At 37.0% G+C, this 15,084-nt stretch overlaps 1 protein-coding gene across 1 annotated transcript; it reads right to left on the bottom strand.

Annotated features, from left to right (window-relative positions):
• Nucleotides 1–11,845: 11,845 nt before the first annotated feature.
• On the bottom strand, nucleotides 11,846–12,763 carry LOC132108501 (putative gustatory receptor clone PTE03). The gene has a single exon (XM_059515200.1). The coding sequence runs from the start codon at nucleotides 12,761–12,763 to the stop codon at nucleotides 11,846–11,848; it is 918 nt and encodes a 305-aa protein (XP_059371183.1).
• Nucleotides 12,764–15,084: the final 2,321 nt, after the last annotated feature.

A 15,084-nucleotide genomic window follows, 5' to 3' on the forward strand; every position in this document is an offset into this window, starting at 1 on the left:
AAGACTATTATTACCTGCAAAAATTGGACGACCTGGTGGATTAGATAGATTTTTATGAACCTTAGGCAAAATATAGAAGGCTGGTCTAGTTGGGGTACGATTGAACAAATATTGAAATTCTCGTTCAGAGATAAGAGAAGAGGAGTGAGCTTGCTGAAGGAATAGTTATATTTCCTTTTGAAATCTACTGGTAGGATCAGTGGGCAAAGCTCTATAATAAGACAGGTCTTGTAATTGTCTTGGAACCTCCTGATCGTACAGGGTTATAGGCATAATTACTAGACCACCTCCCTTATCAGCTGGCTTTACCACAATGTTTTTATCTTTGCAAAGTTTGTCAAGGGCCTGTCTTTCAGAAAGTGTCAAATTATTCATGCCATTGTGAGGATGAGGATTGCTAAAAAGTTGCTCAACATCACGTTCAACAAGTCTACAGAAAGTATCCAATGAGGGGTTAAAGATGGGAGGGCAAAAAGTACTTGTAGGTTTAAATTTACCTCGCTCCTGTTTGTTGTAAATCTGAGAAGAGGTAGTTGTAGTGTCCTTGAAATAGGTTTTCAGTCTCAGATTGCGAAAAAAATTCAACAGTTCTATTTTGGTGACAAAGGAATCAGCAGGTTTACTAGGGACAAAACTCAAACCCTTATTTAAAAGGCTTACTTCATCTGGGTGTAGGGTGTTGCCTGTAAGGTTGAAGATTAAGTTATCTTTTTCCGGCTCTGCTTCCTCACCATTGATGTGGATTTGCTGTCTGGTCTTACTGCCTCGTCGACCTCGGTGCGTCTTCTTAGGCGTGGACGTGTGGCACTTTGGAGGCTGTCGGTGTCGCTGGACTGTCCTCCTAAAACTTTGACTTTGAGGTAAAAGCAAGACTTCTATACAGAGATTTTAACTCTAGGGGATATCCCAACAGTTGGCTTGATACAGCACTAAACAAAGTACGTGCCTCTGGTACACATTCGTCTAATTTGGTCTCCAAACAAAATGAGAACCGCTGCATTCTAAAACTGACCCATAGTCCTTTGAGCAGAGAAATTAGAAACATTGTTAATTCTCATTGGCATATAATTAAAAGTGATTATCAACTGAATGGACTTTTTCAAAATTTGCCTCTTTGTGTCTTTTCTAGAAGCTCAAACCTTAGAGATAGGCTGGTCCATGCTGATATTGCCATGCCTCCTTCTGGTACTCTTTCTAATGCCCAGGGTAATTTTCCATGCAAAAGTTGCACTTCCTGTATACATTACCTTAAACTCCAATCTTTCACACATCCACACACACGTAAGATATATAAAATCAAGCAATTGATTACATGTAAATCTACTCACGTGGTGTACATTTTGATCTGCCCTTGCCCATTGTTGTATGTAGGCAAAGCTATCAGGGCTTTACGAATGAGAATTTTGGAACATTTGAGTGCAATCAGGAGATGTGATGCAACTTCGTCTGTTTCCCAACATTTTCAACTAGCTAAGCATGCAATTTCTGACCTGAAATTTCTGGGCATTGAAAGAGTTTTGCCTTAAAGGAGAGGTGGTGATGTAGATAAAACACTGCTACAGAGAGAATCTTTTTGGATTTTTGATCCCTTTTCCCGAAAGGGATGAATGAAGAGATAAACTATTCATGCTTTCTGTAAATGCCTTTATTCTTTTTTTTAGAGATAAATAGTGTTAATTTTTCTATTAAAATAATTGTGTTTCTATTTGTTCTCTGGGTCTGGGCTGATGCCCCTCCCTTTGCACCTGTTACTTGTTTCCTGATTATTTATCGGGTATTAATTGACTGCATGTATGTTGTTGATTCATTATGAGCATTGAGAATAGCTGGATGGCTGAAACGTCTGCTCTTGCTCTAATAAAATGATTGATTCTTTTTGTTAAAGACTTTGTCTAGTTTTTCAGAGTGCGAACCATCAACAGTCTCAAGTACTTTATATAAAAATGCCCACCTCACTGAGTCGAATGCTTTCTCTGCATCTAAACTTAATATCAGTGTCTCCAGTTTTTGTTGTGTGACTTGTTTCATAACGTGCAGCATTTTCCTGATGTTATCTTGGGTCTGTCTTTGTCTGACAAAGCCAGTCTGGTCCTTATGTAATAATACAGGTAATATCAGTTCTATTCTTTTAGATAAAATGGAGATTAATAATTTATAATCATTATTTAAAAGACTTACAGGTCGATAATTCCCACAATCCAATTTATCTTTCCCCTCTTTAGGTATGACCAAGATCATTGCCTCCCTCCATGAGGGGGGGGGGGGGGGGTGTTTTTATTTTCTAAAACCCAATTAAACGTTTTTAATAATGTTGGGATTAGCTGATGATGCATGGTTTTGTACCATTCTGTAGGAAATCCATCGGTCCCTGGACACTTCCCCCCTTTCATTCTCTTGATTGCTGATTGTATTTCTTCTTTTGTTATTTAAGATATTAATTTCCCATTTTGTTCATCAGTGATCTGTGGGAGGGTAATCTGGGGCAAAAAAGCATCGATCTGATTGTCGTTGCTTCCCTGTGGCTGGGAATATAATGCTTTATCATATTTTAGGAAGCACTGTTGAATTGTTTCTGGACTAGTTTCTATATTATTTGTTGCAGAGTTTCTTATTTTGTGTATAGTTCTATCAGCTTGTTGTTTTCTTAATCTATATGATAGAAGTTTCAGTGATTTCCCACCTACCTCATAGTATTGTTGCTTTGTGAAAAGAAGCTTTTTTTGAATTTCCTGAGTGTTTATTTCATCTATTTCTTTTTTTAGTTCTTTAATCTTTTGTTTGTTGTCATCTTTGAGAGACTTTGCATGTTCTTTCTGTAGTCTCTTCAAATTGTCCTCCAATTGTTTGAGTTTTATTCCCTTAATTTTTTTTCTCATATGAGGATATGGCTATTATTCTGCCCCAATGACCACTTTTAATGCATCCCAGAGAATAGGGGGGGTCACTTCTTCATTATCATTATTTTCTAAGTACATCTGAATTTCGCATTTCAATTTACCTTTAATAGTTGGGTTATTCAGAATGTTTGAGTTCAGTCTGCAGAGAGTGGATTGTTTCTTATTATTCAGGTGGATTGACATATAAATGGGATCGTGGTCTGAGATAGTGTTAACTTTTATTTCACAATTATCCGCCCTACAAAGATCACCTTTAAGCATAAAAAAATAATCTATGCATGAATATACATTATGAATGGATGAATAGTGCGAATAATCTCGACTTGTCGGGTTTATCTCTCGCCACACGTCCACAATCCCCACTTCACTCATCCAAGTATTTAATTTTCTGCTAATGTTTTTGGCGCCAGATTTCCCATTTGATGAGTCAATTTTCGGATTTAATCGGATATTAAAATCTCCGCCACATATTAAGATCCCTTGACTTTTTGTTATCATTAGATCAATTATATGTTTATAAAAGGACCAGTCACTGCCTGGAGGTACATACACATTAAGGAGACTCATCACAATTCCTTCTATTTTGCCCGTAACCATAACAAATCTGCCTTCGCTATCCTTATGCTCTGATATGTGTTCTTAATTTACAGCACCGGATATCTGAGTAGCCACTCCTCTCCTCCTTCCCGAATCATGGGAAGAAAAGTAAACGTGTTTAAATACTGATTTATTCAATAAGATGTGATTCTTGCAAAAATGCTACCTGAATTTTATCCTTCTTTAATTTTGATAAGATTTTCCCTCTCTTCACTGGATTGAGTACTCCATTTACATTAAATGATGCTATTTTTAAAGACCTGCTTTGCATCTATGTGATTCCCCCTTTCATCCCATTCAGAAACCTGGTGTGCTTCCCCCTCCCTTCAAAAACCGGCAGGGAATGAACAACTAACATATTAATAAACATAGAACTGAACACAGTTTGTCTGCGTGACTCCCTATGTAGGGGTCTATAGATCTGACTCCCAAGGTGGCTCAAAGGGAAAAGTCCCCCTCCTCATTCCGGAGGGAGAGGCCCTTACCTGCAACAGTCGCATAGTGAGATAATAATAATAAAACAAAAATAATAATCAAGGGATCTCTCCGCCGTCCTCGAGCTTTGGATTAAATCCTTTAGGTCCCGGAGGGAGCCGGTGATGCTCTCCTGAAGGTTCAGAGCTTCTCCCTGTAGCTTGATTCCCGCCCGACTCTGACTGTGTCCTTCCTCGCTCGTCTGTCCACTCTTGTCCAGGATAACCGCTGCACCTGCTCCATAAGCGTCTCCGGAGGTCTTGTGGTTGTTACAGTGTAGCCTCTTCTCTGCAGGTCTTCTGATGCCTCCTCTATAGTATCATAGGTTTTGGCTCCGTCGTGTCTCACGCGAAGCCTGGCCGGCAAGTGCGTCTGGAATTGAAAGTTTTTTTTCCTTCAGCACTCTGCGGATCTCTGAATATTCTCTTCATTTCTTGAGTATCAGAGGTGGATAGTCATGATCCAGATTTATGTGGTTTTCTTGCCAGGTAAACCCCTTCCTTTGCCATGCTTTGCGGAGTACTGACTCTTTCGTTTTGAAACTTAAAAACTTAATTATGATGGAGGGTGGCGACGCTCTCTCCGGCGGCCTCGGTCCCACCGACCGATGAGCTCTTTCAATCTGCAGGTCGGGCATGTCATCAGTCAACTCGAGACCCCCACGTAGTAAACTTTCCACAAACGAAACCATCGTTTTTGACTCCTTTTCGGCTTTCTCCGGTACCCCGTAAATCCTTATGTTGCGGGTGTCGCTGTTGGACAGTGTTTTCTCTACTTCCTGTTGGCCTTCTGTAGCAAATTGTAGCTCCGTGTAGCTGTTTTTATTTAATTTTTTTTCTCTAGAATCTTTATCTTACTATCACTCTCTGTTTTTTAAAGTGGTAAAATATAATTTAATTCACAACATATTTCTGATATTATCGATCAATCTTATCAGATTAACTTTGATCGTTCACTTTTATTTTATTTCCGTGAGTGCAGTACACCTGCAAAGCGTTAGCACTCGTTAGCTTGTCATTAGCGTCTTCATTCGAACCTATCGCTGTTTTCTTTTCTCCTCTCCCTCGCTCCAGTTTTTCACAAGTTCATCAAACAACCGCAGTAAGAATTTTCATCAAGCACGGTGAGTAATGGCTTCTCCTATCATTGTTTCTTGCACCTCTTGCCACATGTACAGTTTATCTATCTCTGTCGCTGATGAGGGATTCACATGTGATAAATGCAGGGAAATAGTTAGGCTGACAGAGAAGATTTCAGAATTAGAGACACGCATCCAAACTTTAATTGAGGACAGTAAGAATGTTAGGGCTCTAGATACGGCTTTGGATGCGTCTAGCTCAGGGATTCCTATACATTGTTCGGTTCCGGAAACAGAGCCCCAGCAGCAGGGCAACTGGGTGACGGTGAGGCAGCGTAGTCGTGGGTCAAAACACCGCTCTTCTGTTCCGATCAAAACATTAAACAGGTTCTCCCCACTCAGTGATGCACCCACTGAGAAACCTGATGAAAGTGCTCTAGTTATTGGTGATTCTATTGTACGGAACGTGAATATAGAGACACCAGCCACCATAGTCAAATGTTTACCGGGAGCCAGAGCGCCTGACATCTTGGCAAATTTAAAAGTGCTGGCTAATGCTAAACGTAAATACAGTAAGATTGTTATTCATGCCGGCGCTAATGATGTTCGACTTCGCCAGTCGGAGATCACTAAAAATAACATTAAAGAGGTGTGTGAACTTGCAAGCACGATGTCAGACACTGTAATATGCTCTGGTCCCCTCCCTGCTTACCGTGGTGATGAGATGCATAGCAGATTGTCATCACTCAATGGCTGGATGTCTAAGTGGTGCCCACAGAATAACATAGGTTTCATAGACAATTGGACGAGCTTTTGGGGCAGACCTGACCTGTTTAAAAGAGATGGTCTTCATCCCTCCTGGGGTGGCGCCACTCTTCTCTCTAGAAATATGGCAAATAGTCTTAGTGTTTATACTTGACTAACTGGGGCCCAGGTCAGGAAGCAGACAGACTGGCTAAACCGACCGTCTGCTAGCTGCCTCCCGTCACAGAGGTCAGTTAATTCTCAGCACATAGAGACTCTTTCACCTAGATATCACACTATAGAGACTGTGTCTGTTCCCCGAACTAGAAAAAACAAAAAACGTCCAAACCAAGTTAAGATTAACAATTTAATTGAGCTTCAACAAATAAAAAACAGAAGCAATATGGATAAACAAATGATAAAGCTTGGCTTATTGAATATCAGATCCCTTTCTACGAAAACACTTTTTGTAAATAATATGATCACTGATCATAATATAGATGTACTCTGTTTGACAGAAACCTGGCTAAAACCTGATGATTACATTATTTTAAATGAGTCCACCCCCCAAGATTACTGTTATAAACATGAGCCACGTCTAAAAGGCAAAGGTGGAGGTGTTGCTTCAATTTATAACAACGTTTTCAGGATTTCTCAGAGGGCAGGCTACAAGTATAACTCGTTTGAAGTAATGGTACTTCATATAACATTATCCAAAGAAACAAATGTTAATGATAAATCCCCTGTTATGTTTGTACTGGCTACTGTATACAGGCCACCAGGGCACCATACAGACTTTATTAAAGAGTTTGGTGATTTTACATCTGAGTTAGTTCTGGCTGCAGATAAAGTTTTAATAGTTGGTGATTTTAATATCCATGTTGATAATGAAAACGATGCATTGGGATCAGCATTTATAGACATTCTGAACTCTATTGGTGTTAGACAACACGTTTCAGGACCTACTCATTGTCGAAATCATACTCTAGATTTAATACTGTCACATGGAATTGATGCTGATGGTGTTGAAATTATTCAGCCAAGTGATGATATCTCAGATCATTATTTAGTTCTTTGCAAAATTCATATAGCCAAAATTGTAAATTCTACTTCTTGTTACAAGTATGGAAGAACCATCACTTCTAACACAAAAGACTGCTTTTTAAGTTATCTTCCTGATGTATCCAAATTCCTTAGCATATCCAAAACCTCAGAACAACTTGATGATGTAACAGAAACTATGGACTCTCTCTTTTCTAGCACTTTAAATAAAGTTGCTCCTTTACGCTTAAGGAAGGTTAAGGAAAACAGTTTGACACCATGGTATAATGAGCATACTCGCACCCTAAAGAGAGCAGCCCGAAAAATGGAGCGCAGCTGGAGGAAAACAAAACTAGAGGTATTTCGTATTGCTTGGCGGGAAAGTAACATATCCTACAGAAAAGCATTAAAAACTGCTAGATCCGATTACTTTTCTTCTCTTTTAGAAGAAAACAAACATAACCCCAGGTATTTATTCAATACAGTGGCTAAATTAACGAAAAATAAAGCATCAACAAGTGTTGACATTTCCCAACACCACAGCAGTAATGACTTTATGAACTACTTTACTTCTAAAATCGATACTATTAGAGATAAAATTGCAACCATTCAGCCGTCAGCTACAGTATCACATCAGACAGTGCACTATAGACCCCCTGAGGAACAGTTCCACTCATTCTCTACCATAGGAGAGGAAGAATTGTATAAACTTGTTAAATCATCTAAACCAACAACATGTATGTTAGACCCTATACCATCTAAGCTCCTGAAAGAGGTGCTTCCAGAAGTCATAGATCCTCTTCTGACTATTATTAATTCCTCATTGTCATTAGGACATGTCCCCAAAACCTTCAAACTGGCTGTTATTAAGCCTCTCATCAAAAAACCACAACTTGACCCCAAAGAACTAGTTAATTATAGACCAATCTCGAATCTCCCTTTTCTGTCCAAGATACTAGAAAAGGTGGTATCCACACAATTATATTCCTTCTTAGAGAAAAATGGTATATGTGAGGATTTCCAGTCAGGATTTAGACCGTATCATAGTACTGAGACTGCTCTTCTTAGAGTTACAAATGATCTGCTCTTATCATCTGATCGTGGGTGTATCTCTCTATTAGTTTTATTGGATCTTAGTGCTGCGTTTGACACAATTGACCACAACATTCTTTTGCATAGACTTGAATACTTTGTTGGCATCAGTGGAAGTGCATTAGCATGGTTTAAATCGTACTTATATGACCGCCATCAGTTCGTAGCAGTGAATGAAGATGTATCCTATCGATCACAAGTGCAGTATGGAGTACCTCAAGGCTCAGTACTAGGGCCGCTACTCTTCACGCTTTATATGTTACCCTTGGGAGATATCATCAGGAAACATGGTGTTAGCTTTCACTGTTATGCTGATGATACTCAGCTCTATATTTCTTCGCAGCCCGGTGAAACACACCAATTTGAAAAACTAATGGATTGCATAGTCGATATAAAAAACTGGATGACGAGTAATTTCTTACTGCTAAATTCTGAAAAAACAGAGGTGTTAATTATAGGACCTAAAAACTCTGCTTGTAATAACCTAGAACACTGTCTAAGACTTGATGGTTGCTTTGTCAATTCTTCGTCATCAGTTAGGAACCTAGGTGTGCTACTTGATCGCAATCTTTCCTTAGAAAGCCACGTTTCTAGCATTTGTAAAACTGCATTTTTCCATCTCAAAAATATATCTAAATTACGGCCTATGCTCTCAATGTCAAATGCAGAAATGTTAATCCATGCATTTATGACCTCAAGGTTAGATTATTGTAATGCTTTATTGGGTGGTTGTTCTGCACGCTTAGTAAACAAACTACAGCTAGTCCAAAATGCAGCAGCAAGAGTTCTTACTAGAACCAGGAAGTATGACCATATTAGCCCGGTCCTGTCAACACTGCACTGGCTCCCTATCAAGCATCGCATAGATTTTAAAATATTGCTTATTACTTATAAAGCCCTGAATGGTTTAGCACCTCAGTATTTGAATGAGCTCCTTTTACATTATAATCATCTACGTCCGCTACGTTCTCAAAACTCAGGCAATTTGATAATACCTAGAATATCAAAATCAACTGCAGGCGGCAGATCCTTTTCCTATTTGGCGCCCAAACTCTGGAATAACCTACCTAACATTGTTCGGGAGGCAGACACACTCTTGCAGTTTAAATCTAGATTAAAGACCCATCTCTTTAACCTGGCATACACATAACATACTAATATGCTTTTATTATCCAAAGGATTTTTAGGCTGCATTAATTAGGTAAACCGGAACCGGAAACACTTCCCATAACAACCTATGTACTTGCTACATCATTAGAAGAATGGCATCTACGCTAATATTTGTCTGTTTCTCTCTTGTTCCGAGGTCACCGTGGCCACCAGATCCAGTCTGTGTCCAGATCAGAGGGTCACTGCAGTCACCCGGATCCAGTACGTATCCAGACCAGATGCTGGATCAGCACCTAGAAAGGACCTCTACATCCCTGAAAGACAGCGGAGACCAGGACAACTAGAGCCCCAGATACAGATCCCCTGTAAAGACCTTGTCTCAGAGGACCACCAGGACCACACCACAGGAAACAGATGATTCTTCTGCACAATCTGACTTTGCTGCAGCCTGGAATTGAACTGCTGGTTTCGTCTGGTCAGAGGAGAACTGGCCCCCCAACTGAGCCTGGTTTCTCCCAAGGTTTTTTTCTCCATTCTGTCACCGATGGAGTTTCGGTTCCTTGCCGCTGTCGCCTCTGGCTTGCTTAGTTGGGGACACTTCATCTACAGCGATATCGTTGACTTGATTGCAAATAAATGCACAGACACTATTTAACTGAACAGAGATGACATAACTGAATCCAATGATGAACTGCCTTTAACTATCATTTTTGCATTATTGACACTGTTTTCCTAATGAATGTTGTTCAGTTGCTTTGACGCAATGTATTTTGTTTAAAGCGCTATATAAATAAAGGTGACATGTTATCGCGTCTGGAACGACTTTCCAGATCCAGCAGCTTTTCCTTGATCTTAGTGTGCAGCTTTAGCATAGCCGTGACGACTTCCTCCATGTTTTGGATCCTTTCTTCTGCTTTCTCTATTCGCCCTTCTGCCTCGTCCAGTCGGGCATTCACCTTCCCCATTTCTTCCTTTATTGTCTTTAGTTGTTCTTTATTTTCTTTGCGAAATTCTCTTAGTTATCGCAGAATCAGCTCCAAGTCAGCCATTTCTCCCCGTTGTTGCTAGCCTAAACTTGTTAGCTGCTAATATTTTTGCGAAACGTCAATCTCACCCTCTGTCTTCGGACGATTTTTATTGCTCTAAGTGGTGTTATAGCTCTTACCCCCTTGACTACGTTTTTTATTAAATTATTTATTTGGCTTGTATGGGGGGAATTCTCTAATTTCGCTGGTTCAACCGGGAGCTCTCTCACTATGCGGCCATCCTAACGATGTTCTGACTGGCTATTATATTTTCTATTATATATAAAAATAAATAAAATATATAACAATATATTCTTAAATATATACATGCCTGTGCTTGTAATTATATATATATATATATATATATATATATATATATATATATATATACACAGCAACAGATCTACCACTATAATGGTGGCACACAAATTGTGATTTTCTTGTTTGGTGAGTCTGCTTGTTAACATCAGGTGTCTTCAATAATGGTCAATCATAACTCCATTAACTTCTTAATTATCTCATTAACTTCAACTCTGCTTCAGTGTTACTTTTAACACTGCTTCAGTGTTTATATGAGTCCACACTCAGAGTGTTAAATTAACACTGGGGATTTTGCTGTGTATACAGTACAGACCAAAAGTTTGGAAACATTACTATTTTTAATGTTTTTGAAAGAAGTTTCTTCTGCTCATCAAGCCTGAATTTATTTGATCAAAAATACAGAAAAAATTTAATATTGTGATATATTATTACAATTTAAAATAATTGTTTTTAAATTTATTATACTTTAAATTATCATTTATTTCTGTGATGCAAAGATGGATTTTTAGGATCATTATCACATGATCCTTTAGAAATCATTCTAATATGATGATTCATTATCAAAGTTGGAAACAGTTCTGCTGCTTAATATTTTTTCAGAACATGTGATACTTTTTTAGGATACTTTGATGAATAAAAAGTAAAAAAAAAAAAGAAGCTATGTTTTTAAAATATAAATATTTTGTAATAACAATACACACTACTGGTCAGTAATTTGGGGTCAGTAATTTTTTTTTCTTTTTTTTTTTTTAAATAAAATCAATACTTTTATTCAGCAAGGATGTGTTAAATTGATAAAACGTGATAGTAAAGAAAATATATTATTAGCAGAACTGTTTCCAACACTCATAATAAATCAGAATATTAGAATGATTTCTAAATGATCATGTGATAGACTGGATGTTACATATGACACTGAAGGCTGGAGTAATGATGCTAAAAATTCAGCTTTGCATCACAGGAATATTTTTTTTTTTAAATTATATTGAAATAGAAAACTATTATTTTAATTTGTAATAATATTTCACAATATTACTGTTTTTTCTGTATTTTTGATCAAATAAATGCAGGCTTGATGAGCAGAATATACTTCTTTCAAAAACATTAAAAATAGTAATGTTTCCAAATTTTTGGTCTGTACTGTATATATATATATATATATATATATATATATAGAAAATATACACAGTACACACATTTAGTATGTAAACAAAAACTTTTATTAGTTTTTTTTATGTGATTAATTGCCATTAATCGTTTGACAGCACTTCAGCACTCCAGCAACAGGCTAATCAATGAATAATATATAATATAAATATATAGTTGTGGCAAATATTTACAGTAAAATGCAAAGTCTCAAATTCACAGGTTCATAAAATTTGATGTACATCATGATTGCATAATTTCTCAAATAAAATCATACAATCATTGAACTTTGTTAACATTCTGTTCAGCATCTGTTACAGCTATTTGCAAGATTTTATAATCCATATAATTTTTTTGCGAATTTCTGGAAATTTCAAACCATAAACAAGCGGGTTCAGTATGGGTGGTACAATGAGAAACTCTAATGAAATAATGATAGACAGCCCTATAGGGAGTTCCAAAGTTGGAACCCGACTCAAAGTGACCTCGCAAAATATAGCTACTGAGAAATTTAAGAGGATCACTATGTGTGGAATACAAGTTTGATATGCTTTTCTCCTGAAATCTAGTGAGCTTTTTCTACAAATGATAAGAATTTTAACATAAGAGTATAATATAAAACTTAAAGGCATGATAAGAGTTGTGGTCAATATGAACAAGCCAAAAACATTATTAACAATAGTGTTTGCACAAGAAAGCTTGACAATTTCCCAGTTGTGACAGTACACTTTCCACAGTTTGTTACCACACATCGTGAGTCTGGCATTTAATATACAAGCAATACCATAACAAAGCATTGGATAAACCCAGCTTATAGATATCAAAACAGATAACATCCTGGGGGTCATTATGTTGTTGTATTGTAATGGTTTACTGATTGCTATATACCTGTCAAATGCCATTAACATTAATATTGTGTATTCATTTGAGGCATATGAATAAATGACAAAAGCCTGTAAAATACATGCGGCACGGGAGACTGAGTTTGTATCAGACAGCAAGTCTGTCAGTAACCTTGGGAAAAAAGCAGCTGTTCCAAACACAGAGTTGACGGATAAACATGAAATCAGAATGTACATGGGCTGGTGCAATGTCCTTTCGAAAAAAATTGCAAGAATAATAAGGGCATTAAAGAATACAATAGCACAATATAGAATAAATCCCAAACCAAAGAAAACATATCTTATGTACCCCATATTTTCAAACAACATCAAGTAAAAGTATGTTCCATTTTCCATTAAGCAAAGATTTAATTAGTTGACCTGAGGATGAGAACAGAAAAAGGTAATATGATCTTTATGTATCCTACAAATAAACAGTTTTAATGGTTATCAGCTTTAGATAACCACAATAAAAAAAAAAAAATAAATAATACATCATGTGAATATAAAGTACAATACATGCAGTTGCATTACCAGAAATACCTTCTGTGATATGATCTCAAATAACCATCACTTTCTCTTCAAATAATGTGCGAATGTGCATTTAATTAGCTCTACTTGTGCTGTGGTTAAGAAGAGTCGGCAGTACAAGCTGTTTTTTTATAGTATAAAACATGTCTCTGGAGACCTCTCTGCTGTGTTTGATTTGCATAAAGAGCACAAACTTCTAGAATCCTTAAAACGGGCTGTACGGCATGGTGGGCAAAACTCTTTTAACTCAAAACCTTCTGATTAAACTGCAACCTATTGTTGCAAAAAAAAAAAAAGGTACAAAATAAGTTTTTTATACACTTAGAAAATGCATAATTTTAAACCATAACACAAAACTTGTTTTGGTTGAACATGTAAAGTAAAGCTTATTCTGACATCTGAGGGGTCATTATACGAAAACGTGCCATTTCCCACTTTTAATGTTTGATTTTCAAAGTACTGTTTTGAAAATCTTTAAGCCCCTTTTTGGATGAAGTAGATCCTTACCTCTCAGGAAAATGTGCCGTGCCATCTCAGGCTATCTTATTTTTTTATTTTTTTCATATAATCAATTAAAATGTGTGTTCCCACATAGCAACATTGTGTCGGCCCAGATCCAGCCCACATCTGGCACCCGTGGAAAGATGATCTGGCCCACATGCAGCGTGGAATGATGGCACTTGGGTGGACCGCTCCTGTTTGCCAGATTTGAGCCACAAGCAGGCCATAGCAATGCCACATGTCAGCCAAGAGTAATAAATTAACCAGAACTGGACCTTATCTGAGCCACAAAATCTGTGTATATATTAAATATGAAGTAATATCAGCTTTAATAAACCTGTTAACAAGCAGAATCACTGAAGGAAAAAAAAAGAACAGAAAAAGAGATAAGCAGAAGCACAAGAACTACAACTGACTTCAGCCACAACCTTAGATGAAATCAATTATAGATAAAAGAAGACATTAAATCTCTGGAGATGTCACCAGAGGAGGATTAAACAACTCCACAAACTGCATTACCAGCTTCACTTATTACTAACCAGACTGACTTTATTTCTGTTAGACATCTACACAAGTTTTTTTATTGAGAATTAACAGAGGTTTAACTCTAATGTGTGCCACCATAACAGTGATTAGTGTTTCCATTAGTTGGGCTCTTAACTCTTATTCTATCTTTTGTCTTTTTTGGCTGTTGTGACGGTGTGTTTGTTAAACACATTTGCGGCATCAAAGAAAGCTAAAAAGAATTGAGGTCAGGTGATGGAGGTTATCTGTTGATGAATTTATAATCCTCATGAAACTCATGCTAATTTTTTTAAATCTAACAATTGTTTCATTAATATCTTCACATCACAAACCATGGGTTTCTGCAGCATGATATCCATGAATACTCAACGAAAATACATGAGAGAGATATCTATAGAAAGCTTGACATGTCTATTTTTAAACTAAACAAGTGCCGAAAACAGATATTCTTTGATAAAGTAATCCATATGAAAACAACGCGATGTCTGTTTTTCAAGTCTCCCTTCATTATATCTAATGTGACCACGCCCCCGCGCTGAACGCGCTATTCAGATTCAAACTGATGCGCGCGGCTTGAATATGCCCACACAGAAGAAAAAGCAGGCAGACTGTTCTTCAAGTTTTTCTTTTACTGTTTGCTTCGCGATGAGAGGAATAAGACATAATTCACCCCAAAAAGATGTGATGTGGTTGAGGATTTGAGAAATGGATTTCCTCAGAAAAAAAAGAATGGGCTTTATTCAGCACAGATCATAAACATGAGTAAGTCTCTTTTTATTTATTTATATACTTGTACTAGTTTTCATATAAAGTGTAAACATTTTACTAGTTAGACTTTTTCCAAATACTTTTTCCAAACTATAATTCCTGACTAAATGTATAATCAAGTGAAACATTATGAAGTTTCAATAACAATATACAATACTATACCATTCAAAAGCTTGATGTAAATAATATAAATGTAACAAATAGATATCTGTAACAAATGTAAAAACAATGCTTTTCTTTCAATTTATTCCCCCTAAAAACCCAGAAAAATATTCTCAGCTCTTTTCAACATTAATAATAATGATAATAATAATAACAATAAATGTTTTTTTTTTTTTTTGTAGAAAATAAGA

The sequence above is a fragment of the Carassius carassius genome, chromosome 28 (assembly GCF_963082965.1).
Source record: "Carassius carassius chromosome 28, fCarCar2.1, whole genome shotgun sequence".
Taxonomy (NCBI): Eukaryota; Metazoa; Chordata; class Actinopteri; order Cypriniformes; family Cyprinidae; genus Carassius; species Carassius carassius.